This window comes from Aquarana catesbeiana, linkage group LG03, assembly GCF_042186555.1.
Source record: "Aquarana catesbeiana isolate 2022-GZ linkage group LG03, ASM4218655v1, whole genome shotgun sequence".
Lineage (NCBI taxonomy): Eukaryota > Metazoa > Chordata > Amphibia > Anura > Ranidae > Aquarana > Aquarana catesbeiana.
In genome coordinates, this window is record NC_133326.1 from 525,954,464 (window position 1) to 525,974,117 (window position 19,654).

Sequence of the window (19,654 nt, forward strand, 5' to 3'; positions counted from 1 at the left end):
ATCTCTCAATGAAGTGAAGAGGGTTACCTGTCCAAGAGTTCCCCCCCCTATAATGTTAGAAATGGCCCATGAGGGGGGAGGGGGAATATGATAGGTGTACCTTATACTTTGTTGTTGTTAAATTCCCCTTAATAAATGCTATCTGGAGGTTGCCCCAAAATGTTTGTGTATAATCTGCTTGCCATGTTTCTGTGAAAAAATAGTAATGTTTATTGTTTTTTCCTCAACAGTTTCCTTCAACGCCACAGGAATGGCAGACTGTGGCCTCCCAGTTTGCTCAGCGGTGGGACTTTCCTAACTGCGGAGGGGCAATTGATGGGAAACACATCCACATCGTCCCACCACCCAACTCGGGGTCGTACTATTATAATTACAAGGGGTTTAATAGTATAGTGATGTTGGCGGTGGTGTCGGCTAATTACGAGTTCTTGTATGTGGACGTGGGGAAGAATGGCCGGATGTCCGATGGTGGAGTCATCGCCCAGACGGAGTTCTACAGGCGTCTCCAGAATGGCAGCTTGGACTTGCCACCTCCAGAGGACAATGTTGAAGGTCTCCCATTTGTGTTCGTTGCTGATGAAGCATTTGCGCTGGGGGACCACCTGATGCGGCCATTCCCGATGAGGACCCTCACCCCGGAACAGAGGGTTTTTAATTACCGGCTGGCCAGAGCCCGAAGAGTGGTGGAGAACACATTTGGAATCCTGGCCAGCCGGTTCCGATTATTTCTGACACCCATCCATATGGCGGAGTATAAACTGAACCATATAATACTTGCCTGCTGTGTTCTCCATAATTTTTTAAGAAAACATTCAGCCAACTATGCTGGCTCAGTTGGGCCTGAGGCCGGAATCCCAAATCCATCAACACTGACGGCGCTTGAAAGTGGCCGTCCTGGCTTGCCCTCCCTGAGTGCCCGTGATGTCCGGTTACGATACCTGGAGCTCTTTGCGGGTAGGGGGGCTATCAATATGCCAGACAATCTGTGAAACCTTTTTCAAATAAAAAACAACCAAAAGAAATTCTTTGTGGACATTTACTGCTTGTGCTTGTTTTAGCTGACCCTGACAGAAATGTGTTGAGTGCAGAAAATGTCGTGATTGGGTAACCTTATAAAAAACAGTGTTGGCTGGTACTTCCTAAATGCTAAAACACATTTCACTACAAGTGCACTTGCAACTGCACTGAACCTGCACTTGTAGTGCAAAGTGGATTTGCCCTTAGGAAATAACCCCCATTTTTGCATAAAACAGCAATTACATCACCCCAAAAGTGTTGTAGTGTTGAGACAATAATCCACACATTCTTGAGTAAGCCACTTTTTTATACCTGCACAATCACATGTGCATTTACGAAAGGTTTTTAAAACAAACCGACATGTTTGTTGTATAACAATTTTTGCAGTAGCATTATCAAAAATCGAAATATCCATTTCAGATAAAACAGGCCTGTGTAAAACCAACAAGAAAGCCAAAAAACTTGAACTTACAAAGTTCACATATGGTAAAACCTGAAGGCTATATCAGACATCAGTATTTAGGAACTGGGTTTGATATAGCGTTCAGATGGGGGGAAATCACCCCTGGAAAAGCCAAATTTGGAAGATGCACACCAAGTTCAGAATGTCAACATGTGCTATCTGCCATCAGGGGGGATCAAGGGACGTGTTTTGGGGGAGCAAGCCCTTCCTCAACGCGACTTTATAATTGAGGAAGGGGTTGCACCCCCAAAACGCGTCCATTGATCTCCCGTGATGGCAGATAGCACATGTTGGCACACTGTGTGCATCCTCCAAATTTGGCTTTTCTAAACATTGAAAAAATTTTTGGAAGATTGGACCACAATAAAACAGGTGATTTTGTGGGGTTTAAATTCGCCCCAAAACATCAATGATGTTATTATTTTTTTTAATAACATCACTGATTTGTTGCTGTATGTTGTGCAATTCGAGATTACACCCCATGATCTCCCCGATCAGTATCTGGGCACTTTCAGATGTGAAACGTTCTCTCTCCCTCACATCGCGATCACCTAAAAAGAGATAAAGAACAAAAAAAAAGGTCTCAAAAATCTGCCAACATACATCTCTTTTACCTGAGCCTGTGGTCGCAGACACTCACCTGTTGTGGTGCCAATCTCCACCACATCTTCTTCTTCCTCCTGCTCTTCTTCTTGTGTTGGTGGTATTTCACCTTCTTCCATAGGTGGGGGGTCTGTGTTCTCCTGGGATGAGGGGTGTCCTCCGAGTCTTTTCTCCCCTATGTAAAACAAAAATAGTATACTTAGCACACAGATATTTGATGGCAGAACTAGAAATAGGAAACATTGCTTGGAAGTGGGGTACAATTGTCTATTTTAGCCGAGTTCAAAGATGTATATTTTTTAGTGGCCTTTGTCAAGCTGCAATACTTTACCTGTTTGGTACAAGCTTCACAGATGTAGCCCCCCCTATAGTATACACTGGAGCACCTGTGTGGCCCCCTAATAAAAATGGTGTTCTGGGGTCCCACACTAGTGCTCCAGTGTCCAGATGTGAAAACAGCTGCTCAGTGTCCTCTCCTTACACACAATCTAGTTGGCATTTCATTCTAGTAACAAACCCATCTACACAAACAAATATTTGGCATCCAAGTAGGCCCCAAAAAATGTGTGAAAATGCATATGGCCTAAACAATGGTGTTCTAGAGGCCGAAAGAAAAATGTTTGATACGAACGAATAATGGGCCCATGAACATTAAAGTTGCCCTTTTAAACGTTACAATTAATAAAAGCATATGGAGCAGAACGAACGGAATAAAGACAGAAAGAATAGGAACACAGCACAACTACTTACTTTTTTGCAGCACTCTCCGGATCTTTCGGTACAGCTCTGGCTCTCTCAACTTCAGGTCCGACCACCGCTTCCTGAGCTGATCTTTAGATCTTCGTACCCCGAAATTCCTGTAAAGGCTTTTGACCACTTTAGCAATGATTTTTGCCTTTCGGATGTTGGGGTGTGGGTAAGGCCCATATTTTCCATCATAGTCGGACTTCCTCATGATGTCGACCATCTCCAACATCTCCCCAAACGACATATTTGTGGCCTTAAAACGTCTCCTTCTGGATCGGGACGTGCCTGGATCCGGGCTTTCCTCCTCCTCCTCCTCGTTGCTAGAATTAGCATGCACCTGCTGTAACTCCGCCATCATGCTCTTCACCCACTGCGCCGAACGAAAAGGGGCGGGGAATAGACTAGAAAGAACGTCGGGCGGGCGGAGTTACATGCATGCGCAGTGTGTATAAAGCGTAACACGCGTGCGTATTACGTACGATCTGTGAGCGGAGGAAGGAGCATTGGACGCGCCGATCGTAAGAACGAAGGTAAGAGACAAACTTGTGCCTATACTGCTTCTAGATTGAGGCCTATATTGTAACAAGATTAGGAGAGTTTTGTGTGACATTAGGCTTTGTCTTGTGTTGTGTCTTGCAGTGAACATGGATATCTTAATGAAAGACAATGACTTCATGTCAGTATTCGTAGAGATGCTAAGTGAGCTGCCCTGTCTGTGGGAGATTACCCACCCCCATTTCAAGAACCAAGCAAAGAGGAAGGCAGCACTGGAGCAATTGTGTGAAATTGTGAAGCAGGTGATCCCCACGGCAGACATCACCTATTTAAAGATTTTCATTGGTGGTCTGAGGAGCACATATCTGAGGGAGCGCAAGAAAGTCCTGGATTCACAGAGATCCGGAGCAGCAGATGACATCTATGTCCCCAGGATGTTGTACTACGACAGGCTGCACTTTCTGGCAGGCCAGACTGAACCCAGGCCATCCCTCTCAAGTCTTCCTTCCACGCTTCCTTCCCCCCCGGCTGAGGCTTCTGATGCCCAACCTGGGCCTTCCAGGCGATATGTGGAGGAGCCCAGATTGAGCCAGGTATAGCATTCCTCTAAATATTGCTGGTTGTCCAATCAATGTTGTTAACTAGATGTTAGTTGGGAGTACTAATTTAGGATTGTGATTGATGAAGCAAAAACTAAAACCATGTCCCTTTTTCATACACAGGGAAGTCTCAGCCAGGAGGTGGCCGGGCCGAGTCGGCTGGCTGATCTGCAGGTCCCTCCACCCCCCCTGAAAACAGAAAGTGGCAGTAGGAGGAGTACCCTAGAGGAGGCTGCTATAGCATTCTTTTGGAGGGCTACAGAGGTCCTGGGAGCACCACACACCATGGAGGAGAACATTGCTGCCTTCATAGCCTATAAAATGCACAGGATGGAGGAGGGCCAAAAAGTCTTGTGTGAGGCCCTCATATCGGAGGCTCTGGAGAAAGGTATGAGGGGCCAAATTACAACTCAGACACATCTTTGGGATGGTCCTCCTCCTCCTCCTCCCTCTCCTCCAGGTCCTCCCAGTCCTCCTCCAGGTCCCCCCAGTCCTCCTCCTCCTCCAGGTCCTACTCCTCCTCCTGCCACATCTCCAACTGCACAGCCACAGCCCGGAAGGAAGCGTGGAAGGAAGACCAGACAGTGATTGCCCTGGGTTCAGTCTGGTCGGCCAAAAGATGCAGCCTCTTGTGGTGCCACAGCCTGGGGACACAGATGTCATCTGCTGCTATCCGGATCTCTGCGAATTCTGGACCAGACTGCCCTCCCTTACATATGGACTCCTCAGGCCACCAATTTTGATGTTCAAGAATTGATGTCTGCCATGGGGGTCCCAGGCTTCGCTAATTTCTCCTGTTGATCCAGTTTGCCTTCCTCTTTGTTTGGTTCTGATCCCTTAATAAAGGATTTTTCTTTTGAATTACTCTCCTATGTGTTTGACTTCAAAAATGACAGTTGGTTTGTGAGGATTCAGGTACATTTCAAATATACAATGTGAAATGAACAAGGGACACCAACACCAAACAATCTCCCGGAGATTAAATAATACAAGATATCAATGGTGTTGGGGTAACTTGACACACAAAACACACACAAAAATATTTGGGAGTAAAAATAAAAATAACATTGAACAAAGATCAGTCTTGGAAAAAATCCAAACATTAAAGAAAAAAAAAGGCTTAAAATCCAAAAAAAAAAAAAAAATATAAAATTGTCAGATGTGACAACTAATAACAATATATTCAGGGAATCCCACTAAAAAAACACAAATAAAAGTTTGTGAGAAGTGTGTGTGTGAATATGAGCAGCAAAACTACTTAATTCTTGTCACATTATAAAGAAGAAGAGAGTGCGCTGTATTAAACCATTTTTAACATTGCAGCGTGACGAAAGTGCTGTATCTATTGCGAACGCTAAGTTTACCAGAACGAGCTGTCCCGTCTCGGAATTTCTTCTGAGCATGCGTGGCACTTTGTGCGTCGGAACAGGCCACACACGGTCGGAATTGACGCGATCGGATTTTGTTGTCGGAAAACTTTATCTCCTGCTCTCCAACTTTGTGTGTCGGAAAATCCGATGGAAAATGTCCGATGGCGCCCACACACGGTCGGAATTTCCGACAACACGCTCCGATCGGACATTGTCCATCGGAAAATCCGACCGTGTGTTCGGGGCATAACAGTTCTGAGTCTGCTGTAGCTACTGAAATCTCATTTTAAGATGGCAGCGCCTGGCAGCAGCCTCAGAGCTTTTGGACGTCTACACAAGGGAGACTTTTGCAGGTAAATAACATGTCTAAAATATGTAAAATGCACATATAATTTTATAGAAAGATTTTGGTTGCAATAAATGGTCTGACACAGGATATCATTAAAGGTAACAGAAGCAGGGACGGACAAGCCAGAAAAAAACTCCAAAATATTTCAGTTGCGAATACCTGCGGTGATCGCTGCTGGATGCACTTTGTGTGTGCCCAGCAGCAATCTACACAGGTAATCGCTGGCTGTGCGGACAGCTGTGAATACCTGCGGCTGCCAGTGACTTGTCATTATAGTGAATGGGGCCAGCGGCTGCACCTAGCCGCTCAGACCCAAAGCAGGAATCAGAAGATTCTTGCCGCTCCAAATCACAGTGGCCTAAGTCATCTGTGTGAATATAGCCTAAGGCAGAAAAAACAAACACTGACTACTGGTTTCTGGGACTTGAGGGCTATAAACAAAATAGCATAGGATTCCCATGACAGTGTGATAATGTTTAATAATCTGTTACATAACAAAGTCAGTTTTGCCAAATTTACTTTGTGTAAATGGGAGGAGAAAGTTCACGCCACCTTTTCGGAGGAATAATAGCTACAGGCCAGGTGCTGCTGTCAGAAAAATATATATCTGCTGTGGAGGGGGGATTCCGCCATCCACCTAATTTGTGTGGATGGACGAATCTTTTTTTTTTTTTTTCGTTTTAATACAATCCCCCAGCTACACAAAACAAAAATAACCATGTATGGTCTTGATCTACTGTAGATGTTTCCATTAATAGGAAATCTCAAAGAAAATATGTTGCAGTGGTATTTAATCCCTTATCCTATTCTCCAAATTTTGTATTTACTGCAGTGTTGGAGAAACCATGGGCAGATATTCTTCATATATTTTGGGCATACAAAAGTACTAAAAGTTTTTGATCCACCGTGCAGAGATTATAGGAATTCTTAATACTCGTCTCTCACTCCTCAGTTAACATTATTAGGCATGAGGATTAAACTGTACCCACTTGTTCACCAAACAATAGCAGCACACCTTCCTTTTGTTGCCAGATGAACTATAACTAACTACTGGAGAACACTAGATGGTCCTAACATATCTGAGGTTGTTCAGAGTCAAGTCAAAATGTACGTTCAAAAGGATGACCACTTATAGGCAGAATAGCTCAAACACATTCCAGTGTAAATGGGACGACCTGGCTTCGCCATCCTAATTATTATTATTACACAGGATTTATATAGTGCCAACAGTTTGCGCATCGCTTTACAAAGTTAGGGCAGACAGTACAGTTAGAATATAATTAAATACAGAAAGAATCAGAAGGCCTTGACTGTTGGAGCTTACAATCTATAATGCTAAAAAGTCAGTTTGACCAGCATATATTATACGGAAAGGCTTTTGAAGGCTAGTGCTTTTATAATGACAACCAATTCATTGATTTATTTTTTGTTTTGCATCTCTTTTATCATGTTTTGCTTTCCATTCTTCTTAACCCTCTGTGATTGAAAAATATTGTCATACCTCTTCCGGAAATTCCAGAAATCTATTTTTCCTTGAAGAATCATAGAAGAGCTGCATTACATTGAGCATATTACTTTACTGAAATCGAATGTACTCCATGTCTATATTATAAATGTGATGCAATCTTATGTAAACTCAATGTGATCAGGTGCCCAGAGAAAGGTGAATGCGAGGAACTGTAAACAAGTTTTTGGTAAGTAAGTAAAGTCAGCACTTGGGCTCAATAGAACTGGTTCAGTAGCTCTCACCAAAAACGTAGCCCCCCTGGAAAAGGGAGGTACACAGATTGGCAAACCAATAAGAGCGCCCAAAACATTTCCAAGGGTCTAAAATATTTTCTGTTTCAATCTTTTTATTAGGATTTCAAGTAACAACAAAAACATTATAAAGTAGCAAAATCAAGTACAATAAGGAACTGTCATCATAGTCAGTACAGGGGGTCCCCTAGTTACAAACATCCGACTTACAAACGACTCCTACTTACAAACGGAGGAAGACAACAGGAAGTGAGAGGAAATCTACCTCTAGGAAGGGAAATTCACTCCTGTAAGAGCTATTATGGGGAAAAGGTACCTCCACTGATGCATTATCACCAAGGCTTGTTTCCACAACAACCCAAAATTTTCAAAATCCAATTGTCATTGGGACAGAAAGTGAGGTGAAATCTTCTGAACAGGGGCACAGACAGCAAAACAAATGTTACAGGGGTGTTAACCCTTCCCTATGCTATCCAAAAAGCTTAAAAATAGTTTTTTTGGCTGGAGCTACACTTAAAAAATGTACCTGTTTCAACTTACAAACAGATTCAACTTAAGAACAAACCTACAGTCCCTAGCTTGTTTGTAACCCGGGGACCCCCTGTATATAGAAAAATGGTGAAATCAACACAAATGAAGGAAGGGGGATTTAGCCAGTGTCCCATGAAGAGCCCATTAGTAAGTATGAGAAACTGTGCCAAGGTGGTCAACTATTAAGAGTACATTATAGTAGTATATGTTCGGCCATGTTCTAAGATGAGCCTGGGTCCAAAATATTTTAATCATAAAATCGGTTCACAGCAAAAAAGTATTTAAATCTGTAATTTTTATTGACTGTCAATACACGGAGCCACGTGTGGATCCCAAGTTGCAGGTTGAGCACCAGTATCCTAGGTTTACATATATCTACACTTTGTCGACACCCCTGTCATGGACATTATCCTTAAAGAACATTAAGGGCCTGTTTTACACCAGAACGCGGTGTAGGAAAGGAGTGTTTTGTGCATGTTTCCTGCCCTGCGTTCAAAATGCACAGTCTTTGCAATCTACTATGGGTGCCAATACATTGTTAACGGAACCCCAATCACAGATCGCAAATGCAGTGCATTTGCAAGCACCAGATCACATGGGACTGCAGTACCATGATATTTGGTGTGTTTTTCAAAAATAGTGCATGCACTAATTTTTGTGCATTCTGCTGTGATTTTCCTAGATTGTAAGCTCCAACGAGCAGGACTCTCTGATTCCTCCTGTATTGAATTGTATTGTAACTGTGCTGTCTGCTCTCATTCTGTAAAGCGTAATGCATAATAATAAATAATAATAATTTTCAGCCCAAATGAGCTGCCAAATTACACTGCAGGGAAATGCACAGGAAATGCACAGGCTTGCAAAACCTCTACTGGAGAAACATTGACTATTGTTGACTTCCTTCTGAAAATGATATCCCAGACATCTGTCTTCTCCCTGGTGTTGGTGAACTGTAGGTGTCAACTATACTCACAGAGGAGCCACAGATGGGTGCTTGTTTTGGCCAAAAGTGTCAGGTCTTTCTAATACATAGGGACTTTTATGAAAACTAAATTTATATGAAAGCCTAAAGCCTCATACACACGGTTTGATTATCGTACGACCGAGCGTCTGATTTTTGTCAAAAGGCGCGTGTGCAGGATTTTTTCTAACATACTAACTAACCAAATTGTCATTCGACAAGAACGTAGTGACGTACTACGAGACTATAAAGAGGAAGATGAATTCTCGAGCGCCACCCTTTGGGCTTCTTCTGCTAATTCCGTGTTAGTAGAAGTTTGGTGAGTGTTGATTCGCGTTTTTTGGTTCATGCTTTTCAGTTCTTTTCTGAGCGGCTGTTCATTAACCAGCCATGTTGCATAATCGGAGGAGAGAACGTGCGTTGATTGGGCTAGGAGTTATTGCTTTGACCCATGTCCAGTCCAGGAACAGGAGGAGGAGGAGTTCTTAGACCAAAATTAGTTGCTTAATCGTGACCAATTATCTCATATGCCATTGCTGCAGGAGCTCCAGGAGAATAGTCCGTATGATTTTCGGAATTTTCTCCGGATGACGGACCCCTGCTTTCACCACCTCTTGGCATTGGTGACCCCCTATATTAAGAAGCAGGACACGTGTATGAGGCTTTCCATCACTCCAGAGCAAAGGCTCATAGCCACCTTGCGATACTTGGCGATGGTGGGAGAAGTCTCCAGGGCCTCAAGTTTACTACTGGGATCTCCCCCCAGGTTCTGGGAGTCATTATTCCAGAGACCTGCTCAGCCATCATTCAAGTCCTGCAGAAGGACTATATTAGGGTAAGTTTTTACCTTTAAGATCACATTCTATATATTTATGTTTCCTAATGTATTTTATTAATTTGTTGATTACATAATTATCAATATTGTGATATGCTGTGAATGTCCTCTTTGTCCTCATGCATGCTGTAAGCTTTTCCTGCTCCTTTTTTGGCCTACATGCATATTTTCCTTCAATAACCTCCCCAGCATGCTATCATGGGCCCATACACACCCAGCGTGGTAACTTAACAATGTTTTTTGTCAGCTACATTTTGGGGTTTAACCCTAAACAACCCCTAAAATGTGTACAAATGTTATTGATGTCCTCAAATTCGGGCAGAGTGCAAGAGGCCATTTCTTTTGGCCCAAACTTATTTGGAACCCTCCCCCTCCCATCACGGGGTATCAATGGACGCGTTTTCAGGGTGCAACCCCTTCCTCATAACTAAAGTAGCTCTGAGGAATGGGTTGCATCCCCGAAATGCGTCCATTGATACCACATGATGGGAGATAGCACTTGTTGACACACTGTGTGTTTTGGGGCTTTAGAAAAATAGATGTATGGAACTACACACCTTTTAGGCATGGGATCATGGGTCTAATAGGAATGTTAAGGCCCAATTTATGGGCACCTTCAAATTTTGGGTTTTAGATTCTAAAAAAACAGATAAACATTACGATTCACATTCGTTAGGGCAGTGTTTCCCAACTCTCCTCCTCAAGATGCAAACCCAGGTCATGTTTTCTTGATTTCTTGAATTTGGCACAGGTGATGTTGTCATTTTCACTGTTAGTAATTCGCACAGTCATTTATAGACTAGGAATATCTAGAAAACAGAAAAATCTAGAAAACAGAACTTGGTGGTACACCTAGAGGAGTGAAGTGGAGAAACACTAAGTTCTGTCCCTAAACTTCACATTTTAAAGTCATAAAAAAATGGTAATTGGTAAGGGCAAACAGGAGCCAACAAGTGGAACAATAAACTTCAGACCAGGAAAGAGGAAATTAGAATTTGGCTAGAATGTCCACAAAATATCAGATTCTTCGCTGTAAAGCAGTGGCAGCCTCCTTGATTTGCTCAGGTTCACTTTAAACACTGCAACATATCTGCACTCATTCTGCCAATAGTACATTGTGGAAGTTCATGACCTAGTAAGAAGAGTAAAAAGTATTTAAGGATTGATGGTCTAGTGGCTGAGGCCCTACTTGGTCAAGTTACTAGTCAAATTAAGGAAATACTTACCTACCCAGTCTATTGTTGCTTGCAACCTGCTTGCCCTTCAGACACCTACACTACTAGGAATGTACACACTGCAACTACTCTATAATCTTGGCCCTGGTGCCTGGGTCTCCTAAACTCAGGTACCTAGCAACACTGCAGGCTCCTTCCACCTCTTCCTTCTCCATGCTAATGTTAAGGCACTACATACTTTGCTAATGTGTGGAGTGGGTGTTTGGTTTGGACATCTAAACACTTGACATGTATACACAATTGAAGCAAGATTCCAAGAACACTTACTTGCGCAAACAAGAGGCTCCCGAATACTTTCTTCCTCTTCTGCTTCGCTTTGGCCCTCACTGTGACTCGCGTCAGGGGATTTGACGTCTATAATGACAATGTGCTGGGACCAGGAGAGATATCCCATGGCTCCAAAGAAACATCCTGGGTGAGCTGACCACACTCACTTTCTTCTAAAAAGAAACAATACAACATTCATTAAGCCACCCCAAGTCCCATCTGTTTCTAGCATCCATTTTGCTACATTAGTTGACCAACCTTGCACTTGGTCTGATGTCAATGTTTGGTCCTGACTAGTGGACTCCACCATGCTGCACTCTGGATGTTTTTCTGTGAAAAATGCATAAAAAGGAAAGGTGGTGGCATTTTCCAGAGGGCAAACACTGGACAAGTGCCAACATTGAAAAGACCCCTCTTGTCTCCTATGGGATGTGGGATATATGATGACCATCCTAGCAGGCGTGACTCTGTGTGACTGGGAGCCCTGAGGCCTCTCCTCTACCCATGTCTACACTGGCAAGGCTGCATTAATGGGCACTGATGAGCCAGGCAGCAACCAGAAAGTGTTTTTTACCCCTTAAGTTCTGCCCTAAGCCCATGGCCTTTGGCCCACCTAGAAACACCCCTGTCGGTGGCTAAATGAGGGTGTTTGAAGTTGGCACTTACGTTTTTGGGGGGAAGATGGCCTGTTGGGGCCCAAGCGAGGGGATCCTCCCTTTGTCCCTTGCGGTGGCTTGGCTGGAGCATCCTTTTTTTGTGCCTCCCTGTTGAAAAAAAAAAAACTATAAGTACAAAAAAGAAATGAATGTCCAAAAACATGACCAAATAAGAATGTTCATATATGCTTTATATTTACCTTTAGCTTTGGAATCCCAAGTTATAAAATTTTCTAAAAGCTTATATAGAATTCTCTAGAGCTACTTGGAGAAAGAACATATACAGACAGCTAATTTGCACATATACATATTGTTTAGATCCAAAGATTGCTTATTTTTTTTTATGATCTGATGTGTGTACTCCATATGGTCTTGTTCCCGGTGTTTTAGATCAGACCATCGTTTTCGGATTTGGTCCTTTTATTGGTCCACTGAAAATTGTCTGTGCAAAACGGCGATGACCATCTCCAAAATGCTGTCCTTTTGAATGTTGGGCCTTTTGTAGTTGCGCAGCTTGCAGCCATAATTATGCTTCTCTAGGATGCGGATCTCCACATCTCACCCTTGCTCATGGGGGTTGCTTTGTGCCTCCTATTAGCTCCACCACCGCGGGGCTGGCTGCAATTCGCCAAATCCGCCATGTTGTCCCTCCATGTGTGTCGCATGCAGAAGAGAGATGGTCATTCCCCAGCATCATGACGCATTGAGAGAGGAGTTTGACGCATGCGCAGTGTGTATAAAGCCAGAACGCACAGTCAAAGGAACGGCCGTAGGAACGATCTTGGACTGGAGGATGATCGATCGCCAATGCACGAACAGAGCAGAACACTAAAGAACAATTGTAAATTGGGGCATAGGTGGTTAGTGGCCTATACTGCTTAGATTGAGGCCTATATTGGGACCAGCTTATGGATTAAGCCAGACATTATGGTTTGTCTTGTGTTCTGTCTTGCAGGCATCATATCATCATGACTGATAAATTCACTTCACCAGAATTTCTCCCCCATTTCATTGACATGCATGTACTGGGAGCTGCCCTGTCTCTAGAGGGTGATGAGTAGAGACTACTCAAATAAAATACTGAGGAAGGCAGCTTTGGAGAAACTGGTAGAGTTGTGCAAACCTGTGTACCCCAGGGCAGACATTAACTACGTCAGGCAACAGATAGCCAACCTTCGTAGTACATTTAAAAGGGAGCTGAACAATGTCCTGGACTCGGAGAGATCTGGCGCAGCAGCAGATGACCCATATGTCCCCAGGCTGTAGTATTACCACAGCCTGCGGTTTTTGACAGACCATACTGAACCCAGGCCATCGCTGTCTGAGCTCCCTTATACGTCTGCTGAGGCCACAGCTCCTGAGGTCCGCACAGCTCCTGAGGTCCACACAGGTCCTGAGGTCCACACAGCTCCTGAGGTCCACACAGGTCCTGAGGTCAACACAGATCCTGAGGTCCACACAGATCCTGAGGTCCACACAGATCCTGAGGTCCGCACAGGTCCTGATGCACAGGATGAAGATGTGGAGGAGCCCAGCTTGACCCAGGTAGAGCATTGTTTAACATATTTGTATCTAAAAATACAATGGTGATAACTAGACGTTATTGGGAAAATATTTCTGCCTTAACAAAGGGGTTTCCATATCAATAGACAGTAGGGACCAAAAATGATTTGAACAAAAATGAAAAATGCTGTGGTCAGAATGATAGTCTTTTCTATTTCTCCACATTCAAATTGCAACAGTGAGGAGATCAAAACTGTGTTTCTAATTATGTCCCATTTTCATACACAGGAAAGTGCCAGTCTGGAGGAGCCAGCGGCCAGCAGCCAGACAGAGTCCCAGATCCCTCGCCTATGCCCTCCTGCTAAAAGGGCCAGGAACAGCAGGAATATGGAAGAGGCCACAGCTGCCTTTCCTCAGCCAGGCCACTACTGCCATCCAGACAGACCCAGAGTGCGAGGGATTTAGCATGGTGACAGCCAATAGGTTAAGGGGGATGGCCGGTGACCAGAGGAGAAGGTGCGAGGATCTCATCCTGCAGCTCCTCAACAGGGGGGCGAAGGATGATATCTATCCCACCACCCACTTGTGTGATTTTGTGGGCCCACATACATCACCTCCACAGCCAACCCACCCACCACAGCAGCATAGCGGTCAGTGGCAATACCAGCCACAAGAACCTCAACAACCCCGCTGGTCTGGGGATTATCACCCCTTCCCCCCTTACTAATTTCTATTATTTTGTGTTTTTTGGAATAATGTTTTTTTTTTTTTGTTATATTTTCTATAATTTTGTATGCATGGAATGCACTTTTTTGTTAAGTTCTTTGTATTTGCATCTCTAATTTAATTTGTGTTAGTTTTTTTCTGCACAATAAAAAAATTGTGTAGAATAATACTTGGCTATGTGATTTACTTCAAATGACAGTTTGGGTGTAGGCAGTTAGATTAAAAAAAATAAAACGTAAAATTAACAAGGGACACCAACATAGTTGTATCTTTGATCTTAAAAACTATGGGATAATGGGATAATGGTGTTGTGGTAACTTGCCTCCAAAAAATCAAACAACAAGCATAATAATAATATTCTTGATATCACTAGAAAACAAATGCCTTTTAAAATATGTTTGGCATAAGTCCATCAGTATCACCAGCAAAGCAGCTTCATTATTATCCCATTAAAGAAGAAGAGAACGTGCGCTGCATTTTGATATTTCATAATTTGCAGTGTCACGAATGTTAATTCTCGATCACGAACGCTAGTTTACAAGACCGACTGCTTCCGGTTCGTTCCTTGGTTCCAATCATGCGTGTTTGTGCTTTCAACGTTTGTGTGATGAAATTGTGTACGGACCATCCAAAAATCAGACATGGAGCCGTCATTCGCCAAAAATTTACTAGCCTGTCATCCAACATTTGTTGTCCGAAAATTGGAAAACAATTGTCGAAAGGAGCGTACTAACGGTAAGAATTTCGGACAACTGCCTGTCAAACGACAATTCCCTTCTGAATTTCGCATCATGTGTACGATCCTTAAGGCCTCGTACACACGGATCGTTAGTACGGTGCTTTCGACAGCCGATTTGACTTCTTTGTCAGACAAAAGCTGGATGAGCGGACTAGTAAATTTCTGACGAGCGACAGCTCAACATCTGCTTTTCGGATGGTCAGTACAGAAATACGTCACACAAAAGTCAAACGTACAAACCCGCATGATCGGAACCAAGGAACAAGCCGGAAGAGTTTTGTCTTGTAAACTACCATTCGTAATCGGGAATTAACATTTGTGATGCGGCAAATGAAAAAATGTCGAAATGCAGCGCATATTCTCATCGTCTTTAATGGGATAATAATGAAGCTGCTTTGCTGGTGATACTGATGTGGTTATGGCAAATTTATTTTAAAAGGCATTTGTTTTGTAGTGATATAAATAATATTAATAGTATGATTGTTATGGTTTTTATTGTGCAGAAAAAAACACAGATTAAATTAGAGATGCTATCTGCCATCCAAATAAAAATAACTTAACAAAAAAGTGCGAATCAACGCTCACCAAACTTATATTAACCCCTTGCCGACCGGCTCACGTCGATATACGTCGGCAGAAGGGCACGTACAGGCATATCAACGTACCTGTACATTGCCTTTTAAGACACGGCATTGTGGGCACGCGCGGCGTGAGTGTGATCGCAGGTTCCGCGGACTCGATGTCCGCTGGAATACCCGCGATCGTGTCACGGAGAGGAAGAACTGGGAAATGTTGATGTAAACAAGCATTTCCCCATTCTTCCTAGTGACAGGACACTGATCACAGCTCCCTGTAATCAGGAGCGTGATCAGTGTCGTGTCACACGTAGTCCAGCCCCCCCCCATAGTTAGAATCACTCCCTAGGACACACCTAACCCCTGCAGCGCCCCCTAGTGGTTAACCCCTTCACTGCCAGTCACATTTACACAGTAATTAGTGCATTTTTAATCGCACTGATCGCTGTATAAATGTGAATGGTCCCAAAATAGCGCCAAAAGTGTCCCATCTGTCTGCCATAATGTCGCAGTCACAATAAAAAATCGCAGATTGCCTCCATTACTAGTAAAAAAAAATATTGATAAAAATGCCATAAAACTATCCCCTATTTTGTAGACGCTATAACTTTTGCACAAACCAATCAATAAACGCTTATTGCGATTTTTTTTACCAAAAATATGTAGAAGAATATGTATCGGCCTACACTGAGGGAAAAAAATGTTTTTTTATATATTTTTTGGGGATATTTATTATAGCAAAAAGTTAAAAAAATTGCGTTTTTTTTCAAAATTGTCGCTCTTTTTTTGTTTATAGCGCAAAAAATAAAAACCGCAGAGTGATCAAATACCACCAAAAGAAAGCTCTATTTGTGGGAAAAAAGGCCGTCAATTTTTTTTGGAAGCCACATCGCACAACCGCGCAATTGTCAGTTAAAGCAATGCAGTGCCGATTCGCAAAAAACGCTCTGGTCTTTGGGCAGCAAAATAGTCCGGGGCTGAAGTGGTTAACATGAAGTTAGCATAAGGGGCCCAAAGGTTGGCGCGTGAGAAATTAACTTCCTCTTTATACTCTCATAGTACGTCACTACATTCGTGTTTGTGGAATGGCAATTCCCAGATAGTTAGTATGCTAGACAAAATCCTGCACACACGCTTTTGACAAAAATCAGACGCTCGGTCGTATAACAATCGAACCGTGTGTACCAGGCTTAAAGCTGGAAACACACTATACAATTTTCTTTCGATTTTTTTCCTTTAGATTTACCAAAACCATATAATATGAGGTCAAACTTTAAGAGTTTCAATTTGTATGCAATCAGGCAGGCCCCTGCACTACATGGTTTTGGTAAATCTAAAGGAAATCAGACAACAAAAGTTGTATAGTGTGTATGGGCTCTTAAGGCCCATACACATGATATGAAAATCCAAAGTAAAATTTCGTCCGACAAACGATCTGCTGATTTTTGGATCGTTAGTATGGTGCTTTCGACAGCCGATTCTGATTTTTACTCTGACAAAAGCTGGATGTGCAGACTATAACATTTTTGTCGTACGTGAAAAAAATCGTAAGAGCAAGAATACCCATGGTCAGAAATGAAAGAATACATACAGAACAATACAACACATTACGTCACTTCTGAGGTTGTATTCTGTCGTACGGTAATTTTCGTATGGTGAGTAACCTCTTCACTTTCGAAATGAGACTACATGCAACAAAAAACGGACGAGCGGTCCTCCGAAAATCAGATCGTGTACGAGGCTTTAATGTGAGTGCATTTATTAAACGTTTGCAAAAGGTGAGCTATGCCTTTAACATCCCTACGCCAGAAATAAAAGAAAGGCCTTTTAAGGAGTAAGATAAAGAAGCATTGTGTTCGGTAAAGAGAGACAGAGGGATTGTCTTCTGAATGGGGTATAGTTGCTCCAAATTTAGCACAGTTGGTAGCTACGCCCTTACTACTTGGTGGATTAGGCAGAAAATGTTATGAAGGTGAACTTACACTTTAAATAGAACCTGTCATGCTATGCTAAATTCAAAAACAGGCATAGCTTCATCACTTTGGGCATTTTTGTTCTTTAGGTGTACTATGCAATTATGTCCAGGACTCGCCTCCACCCCAATAACAGGTATCTCATTGGATAATGGGATCACTCCCACGTCAGAGTGGTCATGGCTGCAGTTACGTTGTATTTTGAGGACTCCCCAGATGTATGGGAGAGGATCTGTTTAATAATAAACATAGAGCCTGCTACTATGTAGTCATGTTTATTATCGAGTTTAAAGTGTATGTATAGTCAATACTTTTTTTTCTTTTGTTTGGATAGAGTTGTTGGATAGGATAAGAACCCTATCAGTTTTTTATTGCTGTCTCAATACACAGATTTACACTCTCTGTTTGTACTGGTGGTCACTATGATTAAGACAGATAGGGGTCCATTTATAAACCATTCATTTGATGAATGTCACAAGCATTCCTCTAAGCTCCATGAATTTTCCCTGTATTTTCATCAATACGATGACCCCATTAAGTGGACAAAAAGCATTATATTTTCTGATTAAGGTATTTCAGTTCCAAGCATTTTGTAAGGTTTTGTTTCAAGCTAATCTGTATGCTCTGTCTTATTCGTTTTGACAACAATAAAGCACCTTTGTTTTGTTAAAAAAAAAAAAAAAAAAAAGGTATTACAGAAAGATATACAATTTTGGTGACTAGGTGGAGCTAACGATCATAGGAAGTTGTAGCATTAGAAAGAATATGCAGAAAATGTGTGCAGGCTGGACGAATGCTTGTGACATTCATCTAATGAATGTTTTTAAACATGTGCCTTAGTGACTGGAAATTCACATTTTAAGTTGTCCCTAGAGCAGAAATAGAGGGCAAATGCTCCAAAAGTGACACCTGTCTGATAATTGTATTTGAGAGACTGACCCATGTTTTGTAGGGATTTTCTTTACTTCCTGTTGTATCTTAGAGACAAGAAGTGAATGGAAGTCTCCTCAATATTACAAAGAAGGCAGAAAATAAGGTACCATGAGTTTTAGTCTTGGTCTAATTTAACCAAAATTAAAAATATATACACTTTAACATATGTTCATTATACTGGGAATTGATTGCAAACTGCAATACAGTACCAGAACCCTCTAACAGAAGCTGCTAATGTCATGATTGGTAATTAGATTATTCACTTTACTTTCAGTGAAGATACAGAGGAGGGAGGCCTCTATGTGAGGCTTCTCAGAGGGGTATTCACTTCATGGTAAATTCCTATTAATGAAAACAGTTGCTGCATTGTGTCTGTAAATGATGGAATGGTGGCCACAATGGTGTTTTCTTTTTGTGAATTTTCCAGTCATTACAATATTTAGGGGTAAAGTGGAAGAGGTGGAGCTGCCGGTAGAAAAAGTGGACATTATTATCACGGAGTGGATGGGGTACTGCCTGTTCTACGAGTCCATGCTCAACACTGTGATCTTTGCCCGGGATAAGTGGCTGGTATGTATGCGGGGTCACTTTAACATTTTCACACTTTATCTAAACCCCCCCCCCAAAAAAAAAAACAGTTTTGACTTTTGGTACTTTAAAGGACTGGTGCACTTTTGCTTTTTACCTTTTGTGTGTCCTTCAAAGCATGTCATCAAGGGTCAAGCCCATTCAGGTGAACCTTTGTTTGTTTTAAAGGGAATCTATGTAAATAGAAATATGGATGCTTTATATAGGGTCACTTTAAGAACATATGCTGTCTTCCAGGACCTCAAAAATGACCATAAAACTGTAGTAATGGTCCGATGAGATGGATAAGTGAATATCAATAGAATGGCTAAACTACTGGAGAAAATTAAGCTTCGGGCTCCTTCTCGTGCTTGTCATGTCAAAAAAGATTAGGTTTTAGTTGCATAAAGGGTGAATGGAAATATCAGCAAATCTGGCCTCTGTTCCTTGCCTATATTTTTCCATCCAAATAGCTTTTAAGAGAATGATCTGATTACCAAGCCAGTAAGGCCAGGTTCATGTGACCGGAGCCTCAATGGAGCCGGTTCACACAGCCTTGGGGGCGGCCGTGGTCCGCATTGAAGAAGGGTCCTGTGCATACTCTGGTCCAGTTTAGGTTGCAAATTCAGGCACAAATTCAGACTTGATGCGCACCTGAATCGGTGAACATGGACGCACCGGACCCCATGCTGTGAGTGAGCATATGTGAAGGGAGCCTAATCCTGCTGAAGTATGGGCACCTTTTACTGCCT

At 42.5% G+C, this 19,654-nt stretch overlaps 1 protein-coding gene across 3 annotated transcripts in view; it reads left to right on the top strand.

Moving 5' to 3' along the window:
- PRMT8 (protein arginine methyltransferase 8) overlaps nucleotides 1-19,654 on the top strand; it is a 276,876-nt gene that overhangs the window by 215,360 nt on the left and 41,862 nt on the right. For all 3 annotated transcript variants that reach the window (XM_073621240.1, XM_073621239.1, XM_073621241.1), the window contains exon 5: nucleotides 18,763-18,905. In XM_073621240.1, coding sequence (XP_073477341.1) covers nucleotides 18,763-18,905 — 143 coding nt within the window. The remainder of the gene's footprint in view (nucleotides 1-18,762; nucleotides 18,906-19,654) is intronic.